The sequence below is a fragment of the Mauremys reevesii genome, linkage group 4 (assembly GCF_016161935.1).
Source record: "Mauremys reevesii isolate NIE-2019 linkage group 4, ASM1616193v1, whole genome shotgun sequence".
In the NCBI taxonomy this organism is placed as follows: Eukaryota; Metazoa; Chordata; order Testudines; family Geoemydidae; genus Mauremys; species Mauremys reevesii.
The window spans coordinates 28,617,471-28,644,771 of NC_052626.1; the positions used below are offsets into that span (position 1 = coordinate 28,617,471).

At 47.5% G+C, this 27,301-nt stretch overlaps 1 protein-coding gene across 9 annotated transcripts in view; it reads right to left on the reverse strand.

Annotated features, from left to right (window-relative positions):
- Positions 1 to 1,994: 1,994 nt before the first annotated feature.
- FAM181A (family with sequence similarity 181 member A) overlaps positions 1,995 to 27,301 on the reverse strand; it is a 220,792-nt gene continuing 195,485 nt past the window's right edge. For 2 of the 9 annotated variants that reach the window (XM_039537016.1, XM_039537017.1), the window contains exon 2: positions 4,390 to 5,926. In XM_039537016.1, coding sequence (XP_039392950.1) covers positions 4,982 to 5,857 — 876 coding nt within the window. In that variant the 5' untranslated portion in view covers positions 5,858 to 5,926 and the 3' untranslated portion in view covers positions 4,390 to 4,981. Of the gene's footprint in view, positions 2,252 to 4,389; positions 5,977 to 8,464; positions 8,532 to 9,810; positions 9,950 to 27,301 lie in introns of those variants that run through there. The other 7 variants (XM_039537015.1, XR_005597990.1, XR_005597989.1 and 4 more) reach the window with 7 other exon arrangements.

Here is a 27,301-nt window from a genome sequence, read left to right on the forward strand (position 1 = left end):
GCCAGATCCTGCAAGATGCTGAGCAGCTCGATATAGCAACCTCAGAGGGAAAATAATTCAGAACAGGCACCTGCTCTGCAGCTAGCGTAAATGGGCACAGCACCCATTACTCCAGGGGAATAGCACCCATTTATACCAGCTAGGATCCAGCCTTTGGTGTTTGCAAACAGTTTGCTGGAGGGAGCTCTAAAAATCACCCCTGCTGTCTGGTAACTCATCCCAGCAGCACGGCACCTCAGAGAATATTTACATAATTCTAAGAAAAAAAAATTTGACCACTTAAAACTCCCCAAATTTCCCCCTTTCAGTAATGAACCGTAATTTGCCAAGAAACAAACATACAATAAAGAATCAGAAAAAGACCCAACCTGGGAGCCCTCCTTGTGAGCCCAGGCATATTACCGCTGGCCTGACAGGAAGCTGCTGAGACACAGCCTTGCTTTTGAATATTTAACATGAACATCCTAGGTGAACAGATGCATGGCCTGTCCATACAGCCCTTACTTATGCTGGTGAACACTTACTTCATTGAAGAGACTAATGCCTGTGAATAAAGTGCACACCCACATGTGAAAGGATTCCACAGGCCAGCTCCCGTAGTCCTAACAGGACTGTGTGGACTAAGGCGCTTTTGATATACAGAAAAATCATCTGGTTAGCTGGCATAGCTCACATCTGTGTGGGTTGAGCATGGAGGGCCTGGTTCTTGCTTACTTCCATTATTATAAATTCACAATGTAAGTCATTGTGAAATTGAAAAAATACTTTGGAGCCAAGGCTTTGGAACGAGTTCAGTAGTTCCAATATGAGGTAAATTGGTATATTTTTATGCATCAGAGCAGACATCTGAAATTAAACCAGTGTCACAGGCTAGAATCAGACTGAGCTGCAAACAGATATTGATACTGAAACCCGGCATGGTGGAGATGGTTTACCTAAATAGCTATTTGTTGTATAATCAGATTATCTGAGGCCACTTTTCTGATAGCATTATTTGAAATCACAAACGGTGTATATACAGTAGTGTTGGGATTTCATAAGCAATCCAAAGCTGTGGAATACTATGGAGACGAAACCTTTACATATGCAAAAGGATCATGGGATGCAGGGTTGTTCTGTTTTGTTGAACCTGGAAAAACTGAAACTGGGTATGGGTTGAGCAAAAGACATAGTACTCCTTAATTGGATACCTACAGGCCTGATTGCTCTATCATATTTGTAGCGATCAGGCGTACCGCCACTGAAATCAATAGAGCTACCCTAGTATAAAATGAGTGCAAGCGAGAGCAGAATCAGGCCCATACTGTGCACATAAACTGAGGAGAGATCACTCCATTGAAGATTTGACCTGGCAATCACAATATCACTTGATCCTTTCTGCTTGACCCTCACTGCCAGCCTTTCCACAGTTAATTTACATTTATTTGCACTAAAACAGGGCAGGCTACCTCTCTCACACCCGATGTCCTGAATCTGTACAAATTCTCTTTTCATTTATAAAAATGAATACAGCTGTATAGAAGTCATTGTGAAATTGAAAAAATACTTTGGAGCCAAGGCTTTGGAACCAGTTCAGTAGTTCCAATATGCAATAAATTGGTATATTTTTATGCATCAGGACAGACATCTTCAGTGATGAGAATTGTTGTCAGCTGTTCCAGGAATATTAAATGGCTAGAATACTGTACTTTTTTATTGCAACATGTGCAATTCACTTTATGTTCTTGTGCACTTTTTTGTACAAAAGCTTTTTCAATCGTTTTATTATTTTTTGCCATTATTTATAAAAATATAGTGTGGGTTTAATATTTTACATTTGCATTATGTTTTAGCAAATGGTGGCTTTCCGGTGTTATGTTTTTCAGCTTCTAAACAAAATGCAAATAAACTAAAATTCTAAAATGTTACCTGCTGCACTGAGGACCTAGACAAAGAGGTATCTGGGGAAAGTTTGAACCAATCGAAGCAGTGATAAGTAATAATCTAAACAGTAGTCACAGGAAGAGGAGACTTGTATTGCTGGAGGAGAGGTTGTAGCTTCCCAGAAGACTTAAGAATGTCTCACACAAACCTCTTCAGTTACTTCAGCTACATGTAACGATGTCATTCGAGTTCTGGAGCACTGCTGCTTCACTTCTTAGAATACACCAGAACTCCATGAAAGGTCCCAGCCCTGGAACTAGAACTGTCCAGAAAATGGGCTTCCTGTTTGGCTTCGTTCCAAATTTAGCTTCCAAAATTTGGCTTTGTTCTAAAGTTGCAAAGAAAAATTACACAAAAAAAATAAAAAAATTATAGAAATGTTTCATTTTGACATTTTGTTCCAATTTTGACTTTCTAAAGTTATCGTATTATAGTGCTATCCATGATCCTACAAAAGGAAAAGTTCTAAATGAAAAGTCACTTAAAAATTAAAAAAAGAACAGAAGTCGTTTGACATTGTCAGAACTCTCCCTCCCCCACCCCATTTTCCTCTGAAATGACATTGATCCAGTTTCATGAAGTGTTTCCATTTTGATGGAACCATACATTCTGAAGTGGTTCCAGAGAGCCAGGTGCTGATCCCAGTCATCCTGCCTGCTGGCAGCTGGGCATCACTCCAGTGAAGCTACTCGGGGTTCACACAGCTGTGACTATGTTCAGCATCTGGCCCATTGGTTTCAGTCTGACTACAAGTGTGAGTAAGGGTCACTCATGTGAGAAAGAGCTGCAGGAACCCCTTGTCTGTAGCTCTGCAGCTTGCCTCTCTTGGGCCCATTTCTCCTCCTAAGAGGAAATTTTGCATTTCACTTCAATGGATGCAGGATCAGGGACACTGCCTCTTCATGGAGTCTTTTCTGAAGACAAGGAGGAGGTATTGACGTATGATAGAGGAGCCAGACCCACACTTCCATGCTGGCCCCCCAAGACTCTGTGGATCTGATTCTTCTGGATCTTGTGCTATTATTTACAACTATGCAAAGCTGGTGAAATTCTACCAAATCAGAGAATCGTATTGTATAACACCTTCTTTGTACAGGTGTAAATGACTGAACAAGGAGAAGGAAGTTAAGGCTCAAGCCTGGTTCATCTTTCATGCTGTTACTTTTACACTACAGGAATAACCCACTGTGGCTTCACTTCTGCACAGGCTATTCTCAGGGTTACCATTGAGATGGCTGGGAAGAATGGGCCCACTGGCCAGAGAATTATCTGCATGCCCTTAATAAAAGTTGTAGGCAGTATACAAGGCCAGACCCTCAGCTGATGCATATGGTCTAATTCTCCTGTCACTTTTATACAGTGTAGCTCTATTGACCTCAGTGATTTACACCGCTAGGTGACTGGAGAAGCAGATCCATAATATTTAATCATAGGTCTCCTGTCCTATTTGTTTAGCATCACTTCTTTGTAGGCTTTAGAGAAGTTTAACAAAATACTCCTTTTAACCTATCAGAAGTGATTTCATCACACATGACCAGCTTTGCAAGTGAATAACTTGCAAACTACTAGAGTACTTATTAATCTGCAGCTTTCCAGCTTAGAATCAGGGCATGTCTACACTTAAACCACTGTAGAGGGACAGCTGCAGTGGACTTCTTCTGTCCACCTCATGCTGTCTACACTCGGAGTTAGGTCAGCATAGCTATGTTGCTCGGGGGTGTGGATCACCCCTGAGCAGTGTAGCCATGCCAATGTAAGCTCCTAGTGTAGACCAGTCTTCAGGCAGAGCACAGAATTGTCCCTGGGAAGCTCATTGCCTTGATCAACTGAAGCTTGGTCTACCTAAACCTACCTGACCTAAAACATAGGTCAATCTAGTTATGTCGCTAAGGAGTGTGAAAAATTAACCCTCCCCCGAAGATACATAGTTAAGCCAAACTAAGCCCCTTGTAGACACCTTTAGATGGAAGAATTCTTCTGTCAACCTGGCTGCTGCTTCTTGCAGAGGGGGGATTTATGACAGCCATGGGAGAAGACCTTCAGACACTGAAGTAAAGTGTCTGCACTACAGTGCTGTAGCTGTGCCACTGTAGCATTTCTGGTGCGCACATACCCTGAGGCTTTAGTGCCAATGTGTTCACACTCAGATCCTCTCTCTTATATCACTGGTTTTGCACTTACATGTTCAAATGCTAATCCATTTCCAGTCTATTCTCTTAGTTGTCAGAGGGCAGGTCTGCTTTCATTCACACCAGTTTTAAACTGGCTAATTTCATAGCCTTCAGTGGAGCTACTCCTGATTTACACCATTGTGAATGATTAGAGAATCAGGCCCTCATTTCTGAATGACAACACCTTTACAAACTAAACCTGAATCTACTCGCTGGGAGGACAATAAACATGCAATCTGAACATATTTGAGATGTGGAGACAAATAAAATTACCTGCTTTATTTTTTTTAAAACTCTCTTGATATTTACACGAGAGAAGAGCTGAAATCGATTTACAAACTTATCTTCTGCATTAAATACTGTACTATTGGTAAAAGAAAGTGACCTGAAAACCTTAACTGATTTCTTTAGAATGACTTTAAAGTACAAGAGATGTTATCAGTTTAATCACGTCATTGCTGCTGGTGGTGCAGAGCGTCCCCATAAAGACATTCCCATGTGGAAAAGGTCTCATAGGGATTACAAGTGCAGATTCCAAATGGTTCTTAGCCTGACACACCCTGGGTCAAACAATTATCTTAAATACAAGAGGCCCAGTTCTCCTGTCATTTAACTGCACTGGCTTCAGTAAGAGTTATTTATACCAGTGCAGTGAGGGGAGACTGACACCACAACCACTATTTAAGTCAGCCAGCTTGTGCCTTTCCGATTAAAGGAGCAGCCTGTCATAGCTGCCCGTCTACAGACGGATGGAAATGATAGCATATTCTTTCCCTAAGAATTGCTCCACAGCATGACTAGCTGATGGGCCAATGTCTGAAGTTACATTTCAATTTCATTTGAAAGAGCCACTGTATACAGCACAAAATCCCCTCCCCTCCCTCAGGCTAAATGTATCCAAACACATTGAAAATAGGAGGTGGCACTGCCGGCTTGGTAGGGATGGGTTTCAAAACCACTGGTCTGTATAGTTTCTGCCCCATACTGCCCGCCTCCTTGCAGAAGTGTTGGATCTCCCCTGCGGGCGCTGTGCTTTTCCTCCATAGCCCCAGGCCTGGAAAGGGTGACTGAGGTAGGGCTCCATGGGTTTGGTAAACAGGTTGTCCATGGTACTGAAATGGACAGCAGCTCCAGGCATTCATCCGGCCAGATAAGCATGTCCCGGGCACTTTGATAGGCTCCTTCTCCCCACTGGGCTGGGCAGGCAGAGGGGGGCTGCCTGGCTCAGTGGTATCGGGACCCTTTTTGCTTTTCTTGCCCTCGTAAGGAGGAAGGTCCCTGGAGTTTGGGAGCCCATCTAATCCAGCAGGAAAGCTCCCGACCAGCAGACTCTGAGTTGGTCTGGGTTCTTCCCAGAAGGAAGCGGGCAGCTGTCTTTTCCTCATGGGCACCTGATCTGGCCTTACAGACTCTGGGCTTTGCTCTTGCAAAACCTGTTCCCCACTGAAGTTCTCCTCCACCTCTGATAGCCTCAGGGTCTTTCCATTGGACGCTCTGCAGTGATTTGGATCCGGGCCATCTGGGTCTGAACTGCGATTTCTATCCTCTGCCCCCCGTTTGGAGCTGGATTCCATGGATTTGCTGGGGTGGCATCTTGGGATCCTGGAATATTTCTGAGAAAAACGCTTGAGCTGCTTCTGCAAGTATTTTCTGTGATCAACTGAGCGGCGGCAGGGAGCAGACTTGTCCAGAGCGGCTTTGATGTCACTAGAGGCCAGGTTCACAAAATTCAGTAACGTTTTCACCTCGCTGTCTGATGCCATTTCAAAGAGGGACCCTCCTGGAGATTTCCATCAAAAGTTTATAATCCCACTCCTCAAACCTGGGCAAACCTGTGAAAGCAGGAGGGACATATTCATGACTTCAAAACCCAAATGCTCCCCTGCAGCAGGAAAAAAAATCGAAAGCATCAAGTAGATGGGAAAAACAAGAACAAATCAAACTTCTCAGCTGAACAAGCCAGGTGTCAGATTGTCATGCTGGCGAAGTTTGAAACATCTGCAGCACATCCACGTCCTTGCAATCACAAAACCACGGCACGCACACACACGCGCACACACGACAGCGTGTTACTGCTGAGAACCAAATGGTTAATCTTGTTAGACAGGTAATTTTTAAAGTGTAAGCAGAAAGCGCAGCAGCACTTCCATGTCACTGTAACCAAAACACACACACTGAGTAGATTGTCTCTCTAATATTGATTGTTACTGTATCACTGCTGAGAAGAACCCAGTTCCCCGGCTAATCTTGTTATACAGGTTATACACTACCAACCTTTAGAGAAGCAACCGGACCTTCTGAGTGTTTAGAAGCAGTTTAGCAGCACTTGAGTAAGCTGAATGAATATCAACTCCTTCTAGTTAGGGGGCTTTCTCAGACCAATCAGAAGCCACTTTGCCAAATACAAAGCATCCCAATCAGGCATTAGGCTCCCCCGTTCTCACATTCTTTGTCATCACAAATTGTCGCCATGGGGACAGCCACAGAAAGACAGCTAATAAATACGACCATTTCCCTGTGATTTCTACCATTCTCCACTCTTTCCTCCACCCCTTTTTTCCTCCTCCACCCCTGTGAAGGCCTTCTCTTTGCTCCCCCTCCAACAACACAATCCAACATGATATGCCGCTGCTGAGTAAAGAAAGTTTAGACACCCTTTTCTCTAAACTACCCCAAAGCTGTCTGGAGGCTGGCAGTAACCATGCTTCAATGACACAGGACAATGCTAGTTTGGGAGACCAGGCTAGCCTGCTTTTAACTGTTCTTGATCAGGGCTTTTTTTTTTTTTTTTAAAGGGAGGATGATGTCAGAAAAAAAGGTAGGAAAGGAACAAATCTCTAAAGAGATGTGCAGATATCCATGGAAAGGGAGCTTGAGCGCTCAAGAATCTTGTCTTTATGTTTGCCCCCTCAATTGAGCCACACAAAAGCTGAATTACCCATTCAAACTGCCAGGACAAAAGGATGGAGTTGGATAGTACTCTTGCATCTGTAGTCAAACAGTTAGAGACTTAAATCGAGTCGTCATGATGGAGAAAGAGTTAGACAAAGCCCATAGAATTGCCATCAGCAAACATTTTCCTGTGTCATATTAATGGGTCTCCATGACTCCCCCTGGCCCGGGGACAATAGCACAAGTTTGCACACTCGACTACTGTCACCCTGCCAACGCTGGCAAGGAGCAGAAACAGGACAATCCTTTAAGGGGAAAGCATGCCCACTGCAGGGAAGGGAAGAAGAGAGCGAAGAAAAGCGTGTGAAATGCTAATTGAGCTGCTTCCTTTACTGATCCAGAGTTATGCGAGTCCTCCTCCTCCTTGCAGGGCTGTCCCAAGGGGTGGCAATAACTTAATAGCACAGTAAAACCCGGAGTCCCATGATGCACGTTATCCCCTTGGAGATCTGTGAGAATAGGAGAGCAGAAAAACTTGCCCCTGGTGAATTTCAGAAATGCCAGCCATTCAGAACTCAAGGCAGCTTGCACTCCCGTCCAAACAGCCATTGCCCCAGGCTTGAGCAGCCATCAGCTGAACTGCAGTGTTCAGCTGGAAGACTAATAAAGATTGCAGTGCCTTTGAGGTGGAAATACAGTATAGGGACTAAACTATACTGGGGGCTGTCTGAAATCCAAACCTAGATCCAACATTTGCAAACAAAAAATCACTCTTTTGAGGGCCAGTCACAAAGACCTGAACTTTATTTTACAGCTTGTGCCCATTTCTATTAATTTTACTTCCTTACAGGAAAGAAAAGTGCTCGCTTATGCCATGTGGAGTTGATGACGCCCTTTAAATTAAGTGTCTCACTTGGCACCAGATCTTGAAGACCCTATTCCCTTTTTGATCATCCCTTCCCCAGCCACTTGTGATGTCATCAGGAGTTCTGCACATGTAAGGGCGATGTAAAAACTCAGGGCCAGATCCTCAGCTGGTGTAAATCAGCATAGCTCCATTGACTGCACTAAATTCATTGTTTTACCCCTGGTTTAACACAGTGTGAGATCAAAATCAGGCCCTAAGGCTTTTTCTTAAAGACTGGATTTACATGCCGGGCCAGATCCCCAATGTGCTACAGCCCCTTTGTACAGGTCTCATTGGCACAAAGGGTCTCAGAAGCTGGTAGGTCCAGCCAGCAGAGAATTCCCCCAGGGAGGCACAATCCCTAGGCCACCCTGCTTCTGGTGGAGCAGGTGAGGCCAGTAGTAAGAGGCATGGCTGAAACACTCCTGTCCTCTGACAATCACCAGCTGCCAAAATGGCCCCAGCTGTTGGTTACACCACCGCAGTGGCTGCTCCAAACTATACTGGAATCTGGGCTGGCACATATCCATCTCCAGCACTGGTGACCTGCAACCGGTTCCATTGCACTAACCTCCCAATGGCACCCAAGCATCTGTCTTTCTGTTTCCAGCTAACGGAGGCAGAAGAGGGTAAACATTCTTGAAGAGACAATATAAAGTTTCAGCAGACAAGAAGTTGAGATCTACTGATGCAAAGTGCTATATAAGCACAGCATCATCATCTAGATGGAGCTGTAACTACACTAGGCTGCCTTGCATAACCTTTCCCACCATTCCAATTACAGGGGCAGTTCCACCAGGTGGGGGAATCTATTCTAGACAACTCTGCCTCGGGAGCTTTTATAAGAAACTTTCCTGAGACCTTAGTCCTGTGTTATTCCATGCTAGAAATCTCTCTGCACTCTTATAATTTCAGTCCCCTCCACACACACCACTGCTTGGGAATGACAAGCAGCCGTCTCTTGATATATAAATCAGAGACTAGTCTTCCAGTCCCAGTTCACACAGTGATCACTTTGCTTGCCATGTCCAGGATTAATTTTTTTATACTGCACAGGCTAGAAAACAGTGTTCTCATCCAACCAATGTAAACAGGTATCCTTCCAAGGGCTCATCTCTTTGCTTATTTCCAGGTAACAAAATTACATCTTGTGTACACTTAACACATGAACCAGGCTGGATAAACTGTGTAAGCCCTTGAGTAATGTAATCCCCTCCTAAAGAGCTTAATGGCTGGCCCAGATTTCGGGAAGAGAATGTAACAAACAGATGGGAGAAGGATTTGGACTGCTCTGGGCTGTCACAGAATGTTAATGAGCTGTATCCGCCGAGACTTGGGAAACTCATGCAACATACTGAAAGGTTCTACACAGAGCCTCCATCGGCACGTGTAACAGAACCACCTCTACCTGGGCAGAGTGTGAGCCCCCTCAAGTCTCCTCTGTGAAATGATTGCTGGGGCTAAATGCGCCAAGTTCACCCTGGTCTCACTCTATTGATGTAGATGGAGTTACCCTAGGACGGTGTCGGCTCATTTGTTATATGAGCTAGGTGGTGAGAGCTCTGAGCAAGGAGAGGTGCACAAGCTGGGAGGAACAACTCTGGGAGGTGTTGTGGCTCAGAGACACCCCTCTGAGTATCAGTTCCCACCCCCCACTTCCTCCTAATTTACTGCTTCCCTCAACCTTAGCTACTCTGGCCAGCAAGTGGGGTGAGTGGGTGGATGTAAAGCAATGCATTCCCTGGCTACTCCTCACCCACTGGCTCCAATGAGGTGCCTCGCTCTGCTTACTCCCACAGGCCTGTTACCTCCTGTAACCACTTTGTGGGCTTTTAAGCCCTTGCTGGTCCCTTGGGCAGGTGTGGCATCGAAGGCCATGTCTACACTACACTGTTAAGTCGACATAAGTCATCTTACTTTGACCTTACTGTGGAGGTGGACACACTGCAATGCTCCTCCCGCCGATTTAACTCTCCTGCTAAGCCGACATAATAAAACCATCTCAAAGAGAGGCACAGCACTTATGGTGATGTTCTTAGAGCAAGCAGTGTCAGTGTAGACACTGAGTTGCTTATGTCACCCTAAGTGGCCTCCAGGAGGTGTCCTACAATGCCCATTGTGACCACTCTGGTCACCAGTTTGAACTCCGCTGCCCTGCAGCCAGGTACTCAGGCATGTGACCCTCCCCTTTTAAAGCCCTAGGAATTTTTGAAATGCTTCTTCCTGTTTGCTCAGCCTGGAGAGCTCACATTGCATCTACCCAGCTGACCATGCCGACTCCCTGCAGCAAACTCACGCCTGCCTGGAGTACACCGGAGTTGTTGGATCTGCTGGGTCTGTGGGGAGAGGAGGCTGTGAAGTCAGGGCCGGCTCTACAGTTTTCGCTGCCCCAAGCAGTGTGCCGAATTGCCGCCGCGGGCGGCGGGGGCAGTCCGTGTGCCCTTAGGGCAGCAGGCGCGTTTCCGCAGTGGCGGCAATTTGGCGGCAGCTTCTATGTTTAGCTGAAGCGGCTGCGGACAGCTAAACATAGAAGCTGCCGCCGAATTGCCGCCACTGTGGAAATGCGCCTGCCGCCCTAAAGGCGCACGGACTGCCCCCGCTGTCGACGGCGGCAATTTGGTGTGCTGCTTGGGGGCAAAACAACAGGGGCAGCCGCCCCTTGCAGAATGCCGCCCCAAGCACCAGCTTGGAATGCTGGTGCCTGGAGCCGGCCCTGTGTGCAGTCACAGCTCTGCTCCAGCTGCAGGAACTTTGATACTTCTGGGCAGATTGCTCATGGCATGGAGGAGAAGGGGCACAATAGGGACATGCGGCAGTGCCATGCTAAGATCAAGGAGCTGAGGCAAGCGTACCAGAAGGCAAGGGAGGCCAATCGTCAATCTATGCATCACCAAAGACATGCCACTTCTACAAAGAGCTGCATACCAGCCTCTGCAGCAACCCCACCTCCACTACTAAAAGCCCCGTGGATACTTCGGGGGGCAGGTGCTGGAGACAGTGGCTAGCAGAGTGAAGCCTGAGGATGACGTTGTAGATGAGGAAGGAGCTGGAGGACAGGCAACAGGAATGTCCCGTGGCCTGGCGAGCCAGGACCTCTTCTTAACTCTAGAGAGGTCTAGCCAGTCCCAGCACTCCGACTCTGGCACACCTGCTGCAGAAGAGGGGAGCTCTGTTAAGTATTCGTTGTGCTTTGATACTGCAGGGAGACATGAGGTAGAGGTCTCCTTTTTTCAACCAGGATAGATGAGGGATTGAAATAACCAACACAAGCACCATTTGTATCTGGTTTCATTCCCCTGAGTAGCTAGGCAGAGGGGGGCCGTGCGGAAAAGTTTGTTGATGCACCACAGGATGTCACAGGAATCCTCCATTGAGATTTCTAGGAAACTTCCCTGGAGGTATTCTGCAATCCTCTGCTGAAGGTTTCTTGAGAGGCTGTCTTGCTTCTTCCCCTGCTGTAGGAAACTTTGCTGCACCAATTGGCAATTACTTCTGCAGGCAACAAAGCAGTACACAGGCGAGCAGTATACGGACCCGGTTAGCAGCCACATGCAAGCAGAAGCTGCACACTTGCATCCTCGGTTACCCTCAGGAACGAGATATCAGCTGCTATTGCCCGTGCCTGTGGAAAATGGTGCCAATATTCAGAATAGTGGCCTTAGGTGCTCATAGTGATACCGCTCTGAAACTCCCTTCTGAAACAAGTTGTGTTTCTAACTTGTTTGAATCAAGGTTGCGAGTGCACTCACAATAATGCTTCTGTCTATTGTTTCTTTAGCTTCTGCAGTTGTGCCCTTGACTGTCTCCTCCTGCATACTGGCTCAGTGGCTCCAGTTAAGGAGGATGAACCAGGAATAAGGAAGACATGTTCAGGGAGGTGCGATTGCGAGCAGAGAGCATGGAGAGAGGCTATCAATGAGAAATTATATATGGATAGCCCGGAGAGGAAACAGGAGCAGGAGCAGATGATACAGCTGCTACAGGGCCAAACAGACATGCTGAGGACCCTGACTGAACTGCAGACTGAACTGCAGACAGAACACATCCATTCTCACCTCCCCCTGCAGCCCATACAGAACTGCTTTCCATGCCCTCCCCACTCTCCACCCCCACATTCCTTGCATATTCCCAGGCTGTCTCCGTACCCCAGGCACTCCACCTAGAGGACATGTATCACAATGACAGCTGGACGTATACCCAACTGTGAGAGCCTCATTTGAAAATATGTCCTTCATTTTCATGTCCCTGGCACAACATAATAATGTTTGTATCGTTGTTGAATAAAAATGTACTTATAGAAAGATAAGGAATCTATGCTTGTGTCCTAGAGATGATGGTTGCTGCTTCTGAAATTCATACACAGTGGCAATCGGTGCATTTGCATTGTAAAATTAATGCACACACAGCGATCATTACAAAGTTCATACTACAGTGCAAGAAAACAATGCTCAGCTAAACACATTACAGACAGACGCATCACTGGGGCTCATTGTCAAAATGCTCCTTCAAAGCCTCCCTGATTTGAATAGTCCCCCACTGAGGCCCTCTAACAGCACTGGTATCTGGCTGCTCAAAATCAGCAGCCAGCCAATCCATCTCAATGCTCCACCCCTGCAGAAAATTCCCCCCCTTAGCTTCACAAATGTTATGTAGAGCACAGCAGGCTGTTATGACCATGGGAGTATTTTCCTTATTGAGGTCTAACCTGACAAAAAGGCAGCACCAGCGAGCCTTTAATTGTCCAAAGGCACATTCAACCGTCAGTCTGTACCGGCTGAGACTTGTTGAAGCAGTCAAGGTTTCTGGTATAAAGCTTCATAAGCTATAGGAGCAAGTGGTAGGCTGGGTCTCCAATGATCACTATGGGCATTTCCACATCCCCCATTGGAATCTTTTGGTCTGGAAAGAAAGTGTCTGCTTGCAGCTTTCTGTACAGGCCAGTGTTCCTTGAAGATGAGTGCATCATGCACTTTCCCTAACCACCCCTCGTTGATGTTGGTGAAACGACCCCGGTAATCCACCAGAACTTGCAAAATCCTAGAAAAGTAGCCCTTTCTGTTGATGTACTCTGCCACAAGGTGATCTAGGGCCAAAATGGGATATGCGTGCCATCTATCACACCACTGCAGTTCAGGAATCCCATTGCTGCAAAGCCATTCACTAGTTCCCACACATTGCCCAGAGTCACAGTCCTTTGTAGCAGGAGGTGATGCACACTTGCATCACTAAAATCCCCATGGTGGACTTCCCAACTCCAAACTGATTCATGACTGATTGGTAGCAGTCTGGAGTTGCCAGCTTCCACACAGCGATTTCCACTCACTTCTCCACCATTAGAGCAGCTCTCATTCTGGTGTCCCTGTGCCAGAGGGCTGGGGCAAGCTCCGCACACAGTTCCAGGAAGGAGGCTTTACACATCCAAAAGTTCTGCAGCCACTGCTCGTCATCCCATATCTGCATCATGATTCGGTTCCACCTCTCAGTTCTTGTTTCTCATGCCCAGAACCAACAGTCCACTGTGTGCAGCTGATCCATGAATGCCAAAGGCAATCTTAAATTGTTTCTTTCCATAGCACCCAGCAGGGCAGACATCACGGATTCATTATCAGATTCACAGCACATGAAATACTGCAGGATCAGTTGTGTTGCATTCATAATACTCATCACAATACTGGAGAGCAGTGTAGTATCCATGCTTTGAGACAGAGATGGTGGGCACACAGTTTAAAGGGGCTGTTGAAAAGAGGCACAAAATGTAGTCAGAAGCCCCTGGAATGATGGAGAGCCTGCCACCATGAAGCCTGGCGAACCCTTCCCAGAATACCCAACAGCAGATGGCAGCACAGGCGCGAGAAGTAGAGGTGCGGGGGGTACTGCAGCACCCCCAGGTTTTCTGTGGGGTCCCAGCTGCCAGCCCCGTGCCTCGCTGCACATGCAGGGTCCTGGCTGCTGGCCCAGCACGCGGGGTCCCAGCTGCTGGTCCCACATGTGGGGTGCCAGTTGCCAGCCCCACACCTGCCCCCAACCATGGCCCCAGCCTCAGCCCCCTTACCCCCTCTTCTGGAGATACAGCCCTGCTCCTGGCCTCAACTGGGGGTGGGGAGTGCAAGGTAAAAAGTTTGGGGATAGTTTGCTGGCTTTCAGCACCCCCCACTATAAAAAGTGTTCCAGCGCCACTGGATGGTGGTGAGTTGCACAGTGGGATAGCTACTCATGGAGCACTGCTCTCTCTGTCGATGTAAGGGTACCACCAGTGGGCATGCTCCATCGTCACAAGAAACGTTGTGTGGACATGCAAAAGCAGTTTAATTACAGTGATGGATGATCATCAACGTAACTTTGTAGTGTAGACATGTCCCATGTCCCATTCTAGCCCTTTACGTGCTCCATTGTGTATGGCCCTTCCTAATATAGCTGGGTTTAGAATCAAAGAGCTCTGTCCACTAACACTTTCCCCTGTGCAGCTATTGTGCTGCTGCAGAAGGTAGTTCATGGTGACGAGGCTTTGTCTGCTGCTCTGGTACCCCTGTTCCCCTGCAGCTGGATAACAATAGGGATCCTAAGGGGAATAGACTGGAGAGCAGGATTTTTATTTTTAAAACCCTTTCAAGGTCAGACTCAGGTTGAGCTGCATAGGGTTTTCTCTAAGAGGCCACCGGAGCCCTTTTGTTCCTCTCTGCTCTAACCATGTTCATCCCAATGTACGTGTGAAAGGAACAATTAACAATAGGGCACTTCTCTCTGAGTTTCCAATGCACTTTGAAGTGTCCACCCAGCAACGGCTTAAGAATGATACATCATTTTCCACTGTGAAAGTGTCACACTAGTACAGCAACTGAAAAAATGTCTCCACATGCCTTCCCAGCATGCAGACAGGGACCAGCTGGAGAGCCACTTCATATCTGACATGTCACCCTCGACAGCTCTCTTCCTGGGAATGTTCAGGATGCAAGGTTAAGTAATTCACGAGAATACATACATTAGATTTAAAATTACAGCTGGGCTCTCAACCATGCAGCCTTTGCTTCAAAGCTGAAGCAATGAGAGAAGGGAAGAGTGGGTTTTCTTACGTGGAAATACCTTAGAAGCGTTTCTAAAGTATTATTTATTTTAAACTATGTCAGGCTTTAGCTGTCTCCACAGCAAATCCTCCCACTACCCCTATACATACAGAGGCCTTCAGTACTTCAACACCAGCCTAACTTTAACCATATGAGTATCCCATTGAAATCATTGTACCACATTGCTTACTGGTGGGGACCTTGAGTCATTTAAAAGGGTCAGTGCCAATAAAAGCAGTTTCCCTTGATGTGCGAGTCACTTTATTCAGATGCTCCCCCCTGCATGGCTTGAAGGGTGAGGTGTGGCTTGGTGAGTAGGAAGAGGAGCTAAACTTGCTATTTCCCTTCCAGTAACCTATTGACTGAATGGAAACCACTGCTGTGCAGCCCAGAGCTGTCTTTAACCACCGTTCATTTTCATCCTGTAAAACAAGACCCCGCTTTGGGCCGCAGCACTATGGATATACACAGGGGTGGTAAGATCTGTAAAACGACGATCGGTATCGTTTCCTGTCATGTTAGTAGTACAAGGGTGAGCTATTGAATGTTGATAAAGAGGTACTGCAACATCTTAGCTGTTGTGATACAAGAAAATCAAAATGCGTCCTTCAGACATTAACCATGACTACAGTTAGTTAAATACCCCCATACAAAAAACAGACTTTTTTGGCTAAAAATTTCCTGGAAATTTTGTCATGTTTTTCAATCAAAAAATTTCGTTGATATTAAAATTTGCAACTTTTTTGACCAGTTCTATAACTGACTGAAAGACAGGACGCCAAATTCATAGAAAATCTCAACCTTATTTTCTTTTCTTTTGGGTCAAAATTCCATTCGACATCGCATGGCTCATTGGCAGTGTTAATTTAGCCACACAAGCGGAAAAGAGGCCGCCCAAGAAATACCTGGCGACGCGACCTTCAGGTTGATAGAAAAAAAAAAAAATATACCTGGAACCAGCTAGCAATGGCCAGGATAGAAGACTATGGAGATCTGTTGGTGTTTGCCCATGGGGGTTGGGGTGGGTTGGATGAATGATGAATGAATGAAGGTCTGTTTGTTTGCAGTTAGGATAACAAGAACATAACAAACAGGAAAGGTCCCCTATGGGCTGCCTGCTTAACATCACTTTTGCGTCTCTATTAAATACGGATGGAAAATAATAAAAAAAAATGTTTCACTACACATGGTTGTGTGTGTCTCTTGAAGAAGGGGCCTTCGAACTTAGAAGTAACAGGTGGCCACAGAGCTGCTAAATTCATTAGCTTTGCTAAATAGTCTCAGCCCCAGATCATCCCCTTTCCCTCCACAAATGCGGAACATGAAAACCCGGTGGAAGAAGCATGGGACACAGAAGTACCTCTTCCCCTCAGCCCTTTAGCAACCCTTCCCCAGGGGGCTGTGGAGGTCAGGCTCTGGGGGAAGGGTTGGCCTGGGCTCAGCGTTAAACCTAATCTAAGCATGTAACAGCATGCCCAACCTAACAGTGTGCTCTGCATTGGTGTATCTGTTAAAGAACAAAGTGCCCTTGTGGAAAGAGAGGAAGTGGGATCTGGTGATTCAAGCATGGGATGGGTGTCAGTCCTGGGTTGGATTTGACGTTGATTTTTTCTGTGGCCTTGAGTAAATCACTTAACTTACCTATCTATAAAATGGGTATTATGAATCCTTACCTACCTGACGTATATCATGCATTTTACAGTCTCAAAGTAAACTACTATCCTACAAGAGGAGCCAGAGTCAGTATTTGAAGCACAATGCAGTCCCTGTTTTAACCTGTTGAGACAATTTCTCAGGGTGTTCAGAACCATAGGTCACTGTGTTACCCCCGCCCCCAGCACTCCCACCAGCTCAGCAAGAGACACTTGTTGGTGCTAAGCTGTGTTTCAGTTCCCTGACACTCTCACCACTGAACTCCGCAGAACCATCCCCCTAGAGCATCCATCCCTGTCACTAGACACTCCCAGTAATTACCAGGTAAGCTGTCCCCAAACAGACACTGTACATACACCTGGAAGGTTACAGCTCAGGAGCAGGTCCTTTATAACCACCCAGCACTGCAACCTATTTATGGTGAAAACAAATGTAAGTTTGTTAACAAAGGACACTTATTTGCAGATTCTAGTGGGTATTGAGTAAGAGTAATAGAAACAGAAATAGTTACAAATAAAACAAAAGTATAACATGCTCCCTAGAGACAAAAGCTTAACATGCTGCAGTTTCTCACCCTCAAAGTCTTCCTGCAGAGTAAACTGGTTTTCACTCAGTTCAGGACCCATTTGTTCATCACTCACCCCTCTCCACCGCGTGTGTTCCTCAGTGAAATAGATAATGGGGTGTTGTCCTTGTACCCCAGGGGATCTCAAACTGGGGGTCGGGACCTCTCAGGGGGTCATGAGATTATTACACAAGGGGCTCGCGAACTGTTAGGCTCCACCCAGGGCCGGCTCCACCATTTTTGCAACCCCAAGCAAACAAAAAAGCCGCTCGGACTGTGCCACCCCAAGCATGGATGGAATGATGCCCCTTAGCATGTGCCGCCCCAGGCATGTGCTTCCTCCGCTGGTGCCTGGAGCCGGCCCTGGCTCCACCCCAAACCCTGCTTTGCCTCCAGCATTTATAATGGTATTAAATATATTTAAAATTGTTTTTCATTTATAAGGGGAGGCGGTTGCACTCAGAGGCTTGCTATGTGAAAGGGGTCACCAGTACAAAAGTTTGAGAACCACTGTTGTACCCTGTTATAGTCCAGTAAACCTTTGAAATACATTCCTTTTTGTTCTCCAACGTGCTGGTGTCATACTGAGTTTTCGTTCCCACATCAACCTGTTTTTCCTGTTGACTTTATAGGCAAATGTAGCTCCCACTGTTTTTGGCTCACAATACTTACTTTACATATGGCAGAGAGATAACTACCTTCCCTCTCCTCTGGAAGAAACCTGCTTCTTCCTTTGTTTGGTTACAGACTTTAAAGCATAATAAAAGTAGGTATACATAATGCCTCACCTAGTGTTACATACATAGATATTAATCACCAGTGCGTCACTGGCTTTCATTTGATACCTCACACAACATTCTTTATAGATAAATACTATGACAGCAATATGATAGGTGTAGTGAGTTTGTCAGGCCTGAGGGAAGTTGCTGCCATTACAATGACCCTCGTGCCAGTTGGTATTGGGTGGTTCTTAGGTCAGACCTGCACACTGGATTTTTATATATGAATCAGTGTGACTGGCTCCTTCCTGCTAGATCCCCCCATTCCCCGTTGGAGCATCTATGGACACCCTTAGCCCCTATATCATTGTACAGCAGGTGAATAATGCTGAGGGATACTGAACTCATGTAAGTTACTTGAGAGAATCCCATTTCACCACTTTCAGGTATACAGTGAGATACAGACAAAATTGCCATAGGTGGGAGAGTAAAATCCTGTTGATCCTGGATCTTGGTCTATAGAATTAGCCCATTCTGACTCCTGGCAAAAGCACTGATAGCCTGTCCCTTCCCTTCTTTAAAGGTTTCCCATGTATTTGTTTTACTGACTGAAGTACCTTGTGGATGCTAAAAGCATGAGCTTCACCCAAGTCTTTCTGGGGCATATTAAAGGAAAGGATATTTCCTCCTTCCTTCCTGATAGTCAAATGCACCAGAAGCAGGAACAGAGTCTGCAGCCCTTATGTCCAGCTGAGGCTTTCAGAGCCAGACCTGCTGTTTGCAAGGCACTGAGATGTTACTTTGCTTTCCTTCCTCCTCCTCCCCACCGATTCCTAATACGAGGTCAGTATGACTCTGGCCTGGCATTTTAACCTACCTGCCCCAGTAGCCACAGCCCCCCCCCACCCAATTTCTTTACTGATGGCCTCAGCTTGGTTCTGCTCCCAGAACCTAGAAATTGCTAACTTAATAAATATTCCCTAGGTGAACTTCATAGCTGTGTATGTTTGTCTGAACGCTCACATGGGCCAAAGCTACCAGGGGCCAGCTCACTGCCTGAGCAATCTGGAGAGATCCTGAGCTGCTGGGAAAGACTCTCCAGGCCACAGAGCCTCTCCCTGGCCGTGATGGCAGCCTAGGGGTGAAACTAGCCTCCACAGACAATGAGGAGCCAGTTTTAGGTCCATTGGCCGTGGTAGGATTCTACGGAGAGCCTCGGAACACTGTATTTTGAGGTGTACCAGGGGTGTAGGCACCCTGCACAACTGCCCTATCCCTGCCATCTGCCATGGAGTAGAATTGTGTTGTTTCTGCCGTCTTCCGGCCTTTTGCTTGGGCTTCAGCAAGGCTTTCCCTCCATGACATTAAGGGTCTGATCATGTGCTCGTTGCACACTCCAAATTCCCAGGTAAGTCAACAAGCGCTCGAGGTGTGCAAAGAACACACAAACGAGGCCCACCTATTGGGCCTGAATGATTGGCGGAGACGGGCTCAAGCACTGAGCCAGGGAGAGCCTAAGCCAAGGGTGGCTCAGAGTTCCATTTCTTCGTCTCCCCAACATTCAGGACTGGGAAGGGGGCACGGTGGGAGAGAGAGGGTTTGGTCAATTTGCAGTGCCTGGTAGTCTCAGGCTTTCAGAGTGGTCACCTTCCCATACAGGACAGCAGCAACCTGGCTCTAACCCAGGGAGCAGCTTTTACACGTTTCTTCTTTGATTTCACAATCGGCATTGCTCAAACCAGCATCACCGCTGTGCGTTCAGCTGCCCGGTTTGCTGCACTTAGGGGCAGACGCAGTATTTGCTAAATGCTGAGGCTGTTAGGAGGCAGAAGGGAGAGAGCAAGAGAGGAGGGGGGTGGTTGCTACCCAGAAGCCTGCCATTCAGGCAGATGGTGGAATGATTTGATATGAATAGCTGCTGTCAGTCTCATAGAGTGAACTTTACAATTGTGCTACGTGTTGGACTGCACGTGACTAATGCCATTCTTCTGCTGGCTACAGGCAGAACACAGCTGTTTCTTTAAGGACAATTTTGGTTTTATGGACAGAAAAATCTATAGCAAGAACCTGTTAGGAAATAAGCAACATCCAGCATTCCACTCTATAGACAGGATCAAATCCCTTCAAGGCTTTCACCACCTCAGCTAAATCAAATGCATTTTTAAAGACAAACCTGATTTTGGTTTCATTCTGCTTTTGGTGCCTGTGTGGGCTTAAACCCTCTATTTCTCCACACAAACAGGTAGGGCAGGGGTGGCAGCAGCCACAAATATTGGTTGGTTTGCATAATGCCAGTTTATTTAAATGTTGCAAGATCAGAGAGTCAATTAAGTGACAGATGCTGCAGGTGGTTTCTGCTGAAGAGACAATACTGCAGCAGGGATGCAAAGAAAAGCTATAGCAGAGGCTAAAGATCTGACATGAATTGGAGATTTTGCATTTTAGCAGTTAAAGACCCCAGTTCAACAGTCAGAAAAAGCAATGCAGCATGGGCACTAGACCAGCAATGAGGCAAACCCTGCAGAGTGTGGAAGAGGAAGGGGCTTAAGGGTGAGCAAAGAGGTAGCTGTGAAGATTTGTCAGTCTGCATCCTGCATGAATTGCTGCAGGGCACACAGCCCTGCTCCCTGTCCTGTTCCTCTCAGGCAGTGTTTCCCCCTTTGCGCCCCCTCGTGGCCAGAGTAACTCTTTCTTTAGCCAAACAGCTGCTGAGCACCTGAGGTTGGGATCCAGGATTTGGCCCTCCCCATTGCCATCCATACACCACCTCTTTTTTCCCCCTACACACCATAGAACAAACATCCACCCCATTGTACCCGTTTTTCTATGTTGTACAATGGGGGGAGGGGAAGAAGGCATGCCATGGATGGCAATTGTGCGTGGCCGTGGGTGGGGTTCCTTATGCCAAACCACGGACTGTAACCTCACATGCAAAGCAGCCCTTTTGTTGAAGAAAAAATTGCTCCTGTTGGGAGAAGAAACTAGAGAAATGCTGCCAGAAGCAGCAAGGAGTGAACAGGATCCGAATGAAAGATTCTTTCATTCACAGATTCCGAGGCCAGAAGGGACCTGTGCGATCATCTGTTCTGACCACCAGCATAACACAGGCCACAGGCTGCCTCTTGCTCCATTTTCAATGTGTGGGTCTTGAAGACATCCATCTTCTTTTTTTAAAATACCTATGCAGGATCTGGCCCAATATGCCTTAAAATGATAGTCCTTCAAACACCATTTTAAAAAAGTGACTAAGCTACAAGCAAAGTTGTTCTAATCGCCTCCACTCCCTGTTATTTTGAACAGTAGTAAATGTCAAATAGAGAGTTTGATTGTAGTGATGAGGGCATCTCTCCTTCCATGCAGGTTGCTCTGCTCTCATATGCTACCTTCACCTAGTTCTTAACCAGAGCTGGGATAGCAGTGCTCAGCCAGAAACAGAACCACCAATGTCATTCTTGCAACCTACCTACCATGGGTTATTGTCTCACTTATGTAGTAGCAGGTAAAGAAAGCTCCTATCCCAGCTCTTCAGTCCAGGGTGAAACACTCGACCCTTTTGCTTGTACGAGAGTCTGGGACTGTTTAGGCTTAGTTTTGTTTTACAGGGACAGATTCTCAGAAATTGCTCTCATTTCAATGGAGCCATGGCAATTCACACCAGCGGAGAATGTGCCCCTTGAGTAGAACGGCTCTGTTGTACCAGACACATACATGTTTCACCATTTTATGATATTAGCTACTGAAATATGATTATTGATTTTTTTCAGTCTCATGAGAAAACCGAAAGACATGACAAATGTTTTGGCTTAATGTGAGAGTCAACCTCTGCTGGCCTTACTCACCAGGTGTCCCATTGACCGCAGGGGGACCACAGGATTTGCCCAACGTAGCTACCAGAAGAGTTGCAATGCTTCACTGTCAGTTAAATGATCTATCCCAAGAAAAGTACTCCCCTGGCTTGTGGCGGATGCACTGACATTTGGAGAGGGATGATGTGACATGCTGAAAGGCTTGCAAAGCCAGAGTTAGGGGACACAAACATTGCCAACAAGTGAGGTTTTAAAGAATAAAGGAGCCTGAAGCAGCGGGACATGCAAAATGGAATCGTTGCTGCCATCCAGTTATATGATAAAGCTCTCAAAGAATGATAAACAGTGTGCGGATTCCTCATTTGGTGGAGTGATTGTCATCTTCTCTATAGGAAGACTGGTAAATATACTCTAGTCCAGCCTTCTAGTGCCAGGCTGGGTTACAATTCATTGTTGCATGTTTCTCTACCTGGTAGTTAGCACTTATCACATACCTCATGAGAAACAAGACTTTAGAGCTGCTGTGACTGCTGCAGAGTGATCTGGCTTTATCAAGCTGTGCACCAGATTACACTTAGGAAATCTGCTTGCCCTTGTGAATCCACCATGTGGCAGTTGGAGAATCTATTATGTATCAGGTTCCTCTAGCTCAGGGGTCGGCAACCTTTCAGAAGTGGTGTGCTGGGTCTTCATTTATTCACTCTGATTTAAGGTTTCGCGTGCCAGTAATACATGTTAACGTTTTAGAAGGTCTCTTTCTCTAAGTCTATAATATCTAACTAAACTATTGTTGTATGTAAAGTAAATAAGGTTTTTAAATTTTTTAAGCAGCTTCATTTAAAATTAAATTAAAATGCAGAGCCCCCCGGACCGGTGGCCAGGACCTAGGCAGTGTGAGTGCCACTGAAAATCAGCTTGCGTGCCGCCTTCGGCACCTGTGCCATAGGTTGCCTACCCCTGCCCTAGCTATTTTCCAGAAAGCCTGTATATCACTCAGGGTAACCCTGGTGCATCTCCCATTCTAAATGTGCCGGCAGAGCCATTGTTTAAAAGGCTGGAGGGGTGGAATGAGCAGTATCAGAATTAGGCATTGACAATAGCAAATATTAGCTAGCTGCTGTATTTCTAGAGTCCTTAGCACACTGGCACGTAGGTGTTACTTATTATGCATGGTCTTGCAGTTAAGCCAATGGACTGGGACTGAGGAGAGCTGGCTTCAATCCCCAGCTCTTCTACCCGTTTCCTGTGTGACCCTGGGCAAGTCACTCATTCCCTCCGTTTCCTAGCTGTAAAATAGGGAGAACTGCACTTTGCCTGCCTGGTGTGTTTCAATGACAACTCTTTAAGGTAGGAGCTGTCTTTGACTGTGTGTTTGTGCCCTGATCTTGGCTGGGGCCTCTAGTATGCACTACCATCATATAAATGAGAACAACCATAGCCACTCCTTTATTACCACTTAGACTAGTCCTAGTCTCCCTGGTAAGAAGAACATTAAAAGTATAATTGTCAAATCAATTCAATGCATCCTCCAAGCTCCAACACTGGCTAGAACTAAAAACATTTCCTGTACCACAGCTTCTTGTTGGCTTTGCCCTTTGGGGGTTCAGGTTTGTCCCCACACTGGGCCAGTGGCACAAGCATTACATCTGCCAATCTGCATTGGTCCTGAGACTGCCTCTCAGTCACAGAACTAGCTCATAGTAGTCAAGCAGATGGCTTGTTGCAAGATGGAGCTGCAGCTGGGACTTGAACACCCGTAGTCAACAGGTGCTTGGGCCAAGCTTGTCCAACAGGGAAAGGATATAATACACTGGCCTTGTTTGGGCGTGGCCATGACACCCTCTCGTAGCTGACCCCAGCAACCATAAAGCCTGCTATTGTCACACCACTAAAGAATTCCTACTTTATCTCAAGTTGTACAGGTGGGTGCTCTTGGTGTAGAACAAGGGTAGGGAAACTTTTTGGCCCAAGGGCCACATCTGGGTGGGGAAATTGTATGCAGGGCCATGCATGTAGGGGTGGGGGAGGAAATGTGGGGTGGGGGAGGGAGCTGAGGGCGGGGGGTTGCATGGCAGGAGGGGGTGCGGAGTGGGAGAGGGAGCTCAGGGCAGGGAGTTGGGGGGCAGGAGGGGTTCAGGGGGCAACAGGGGGCTGAGGTGCAGGGTGCAGCCACTTACCTTGAGCAGCTCTGGGGTGGCAACAGTGTGCAGCAGGGCTAAGGCAGGCTCCCTGCCTGCCCTGGCCCCACACCGCTCCCAAAAGCAGCCAGCAGCCAGCCATGTCCCTGCGGCCTCTGAGGGAGGGGGAACAGAGGGCTCCAGGCACTGCCCTCGCCTGTGGGTACCACTCCCAAAGCTTCCATTGGCCACAGTTCCCCGTTCCCTGCCAATGGGAGCTGCAGGGGGCGCTGCCTGAAGGCAAGGGCAATGCACAGAGCCCTTTGCCTCCCCATTCCCCCAAGGGCCACAGGGACATGGTGCCAGCCGCTTCTGGGAGTGGCACAGGGTCAGGGCAGGCAAGGAGCCTGCCTTAGCCTCACTGCACCATGGGACTGGCAATCCTGTGGGCTGGATCCAAAGCCCTCACAGGCCAGATCTGACCCGCGGGCTGTAGTTTGCCCACCCCTGACGTAGAAGGTCAAAGGTTTGATCTTGGCTGATGGCCTGGTGTCTGTGCAGGTGTAATGTAAGTCATTACATCAGCATATGAGAATGCTTCCAGTCCTGTGGTCATCAACATGAGGCACCATGGGAATTGCTGTTTCCATATGAATCCCTTGACACACAGGAGCAGCTCTGTTTCCAGCGGGGTTCTCTATGTTTGTGCCATAGGAACAGCTCCAACATTTCATGGACATGTGGCAGATGAGAGTGACTCACATGCCTGCATGTGTCACTGACGTGTAGCACATTGGTTTCACTCTGAATGACATCAGTGCGTAACATGGATCATAGCAGTTGCAAAAGGTAGTACAGGGACAGAATGAATGAATTTGATGTTCATTGACTCAGTGGGTCAAATTCATCCACCTTCACTAATTGTGGTTCTGTTGTACTCTATCAGTTTATACTACAGAACTAATGTAGTATAGCTGTGGCCATAAGCCCAGATTCCTTAATTATCATAGATCTCGCTGTCCTAGATTGTGCTCATGTGGAGTAGTGTCTTACTCTTTGCTTAGTCTCGCTGATTTCAGTGAGACAATTGGGGAGGCCCAGGGGTGCTTTCAGTTGCTGGCAAGCCCCTCCCCACAACCATTGAGCAGGTGTTATGGCAAGTCTGCCTCAGTTTCCCCTCTGTTTAGCCAATCACAATTTAGCCCTCTGGTAGCTCCTCACTAAGGCTTGAGCCAGATCGTTAATAGTCTCTCCTCTCTCTGGGCAGCGAAGAGTCTAGTGAGTCAGGAGGACAGCAACCCTAGCAAAGGGTTGACAGTCTCCAGCCTCTTTGGGGTTCAGATCCTTTGCTCTACAAGCATAAATAATTCCTCTGCTGGGGTTAATAGGGGAACCCAGACCCACGCCTTCCTCTATGTTCCTATCCAGAGACCGTGTACGAAGCCATTGGGATCAGCATCTCCCAATGCCTTACTGCTCCTCTGGACGGCTTCCTCCCAGACCCTTCTAGTAGGGTGTTCCCCAGACTCACGCGCTGTCATCCTCTCCTTCTGGAGGTCCAAGTACCTAGGCATCTTTCTGCCAGTCTGCTGCTGAAGGACACTGTCCTTAGTGAGTCCTCAGCCTTTTTGGCAGCCACCTCTCCCTTAAGATCTGCAGCCTTTTTATCTCCTCAGTTGTTGCAGGGCCCCCAGTAAGCCCCAGCTGAGAAGGCAGCTGATCTCCCTGTTAGCTCTTTAGTGACTGAGACGGCCTGGGGTCTGTACACCCCATGAGAGGGGAATAAAGTACTACTTGGAATGAGTAAGGGCAGTGGGATCTAACTGAGGCAGCAGAACCGGGGTGGTTGTGGCAGCTAGCATCCCCGCAATGGAAATATCCGGGGGGGACGCTGATACGTTTCCATCCCTCTGTATTCTCCATCCCCACAATGTCTCATGGAGGCAAGAGTGGGAAGCAGAGGTGGGGTGAGACAGCTGCCAAAGCACCTGGAATTGGGCCAGTAGCGAGGGAGCAGGAACAGTTCTTCTCTCCCAGTGACACACAGTGTATGGGCCCAGCTGGGCAGGGCTGGTGTGCAGGGACCACACTGCAGTGACACACGATGTATGGCCCTGGCCAGGCGGGGCTGGTGTGCAGGGACCACACCGCAGTGACACACAATGTATGGGCCCGGCCAGGCGGGGCTGGTGTGCAGGGACCACACCGCAGTGACACACAATGTATGGGCCCCCGGCCAGGCGGGGCTGGTGTGCAGGGACCACACTGCAGTGACACACAATGTATGGGCCCGGCCGGGCGGGGCTGGTGTGCAGGGACCACACTGCAGTGACACACGATGTATGCCCCCAGTTATCCAGGACAGGTGGCCATTTACGTGACTCCCTGTCAGCCAGCCCAGGCTGGTCCCACCTTCCAGCCACCGTGGGTCCTGCAGAGACACCCAGCACCGGACAGGGGCGGGGCAGAATCATGTGCACCCGCCCCCAGGGTTGGGTGAGGGACAGAGCACCAGCACCTGGGCAGGAGGGCATCAGCACATAGGTGCCAGCTGCCAAGGGGGGGCAGGAGCACAGGGCTTACTGTGACTATGAGCTCACTCCAACACCACAATGCATGCAGAAAAATAAAACCCAGCACCATTAACCATACAGGAGAGCTTGGGAAGGACCCCACTACTCAAAACAACGCTGACAATTTCTATTTTTTTAAATATAATTGAATCCCAATAGTAGAGAGAAAAGCCACTGTATCTTTAAGTGGAATAGCAAGTTTAGTAGAAGGAATGGTATATGGTTAGAGACGTTATATTTATTGTCTGCCTGGGCATAGTTTTACAGAAAGAAATGGATCCCGAGGGGCATACAGGCTCAGTATCTTAGTACGGTGCTTCAGTACTATAAAAAAACGTTGCCCAGAGGCTTAATGGTAGCACACTGAAGCCTACACTTGCTATTTGGGTTCAACCAGCAGCCCAGCTCTCTCACCTTCTAGGGCAGGCAAGGGCTAAAAGAACTGCAGAACCAGCAATCTGATCTCCCTGAGGTAGGAGGAAAGACCTGCTCTCCCTCAATGGTACAAGGAAGGAGGGGCTCCAAAGGGAATCAAGTCCTGTCCATTCCTCTGCAGCTGGATGGACCATTGTGCTGGCTGGGACCTGCAGCTTGAGAGTGAGGGGACAGTTCAAGGCAAGGGAAGGAGTTGCCCTCCCACCTGGAGAGAATCCCTCCCACCACCCCTGCTGAGCAGGGAAAATGGTTTTTGCTGTTCCTTTGTCAACAGCTATCTATAAATAGCTCTTTGCAAACTCAGAATTGCTTTTGCTGGGGGGGACACACATTAAATTTCAGCCCCAAGTCAACTGTTGTACTTAAGTTAAGTAGCCGGGGGGAGGGGGAGGAGGAGGGGATAAAAAACTGCTGAGACAATCTTAACCAGAGCTGCACAAATGTCAGTGCTATAATAATACTAAAGGGAAAGAAAAAGA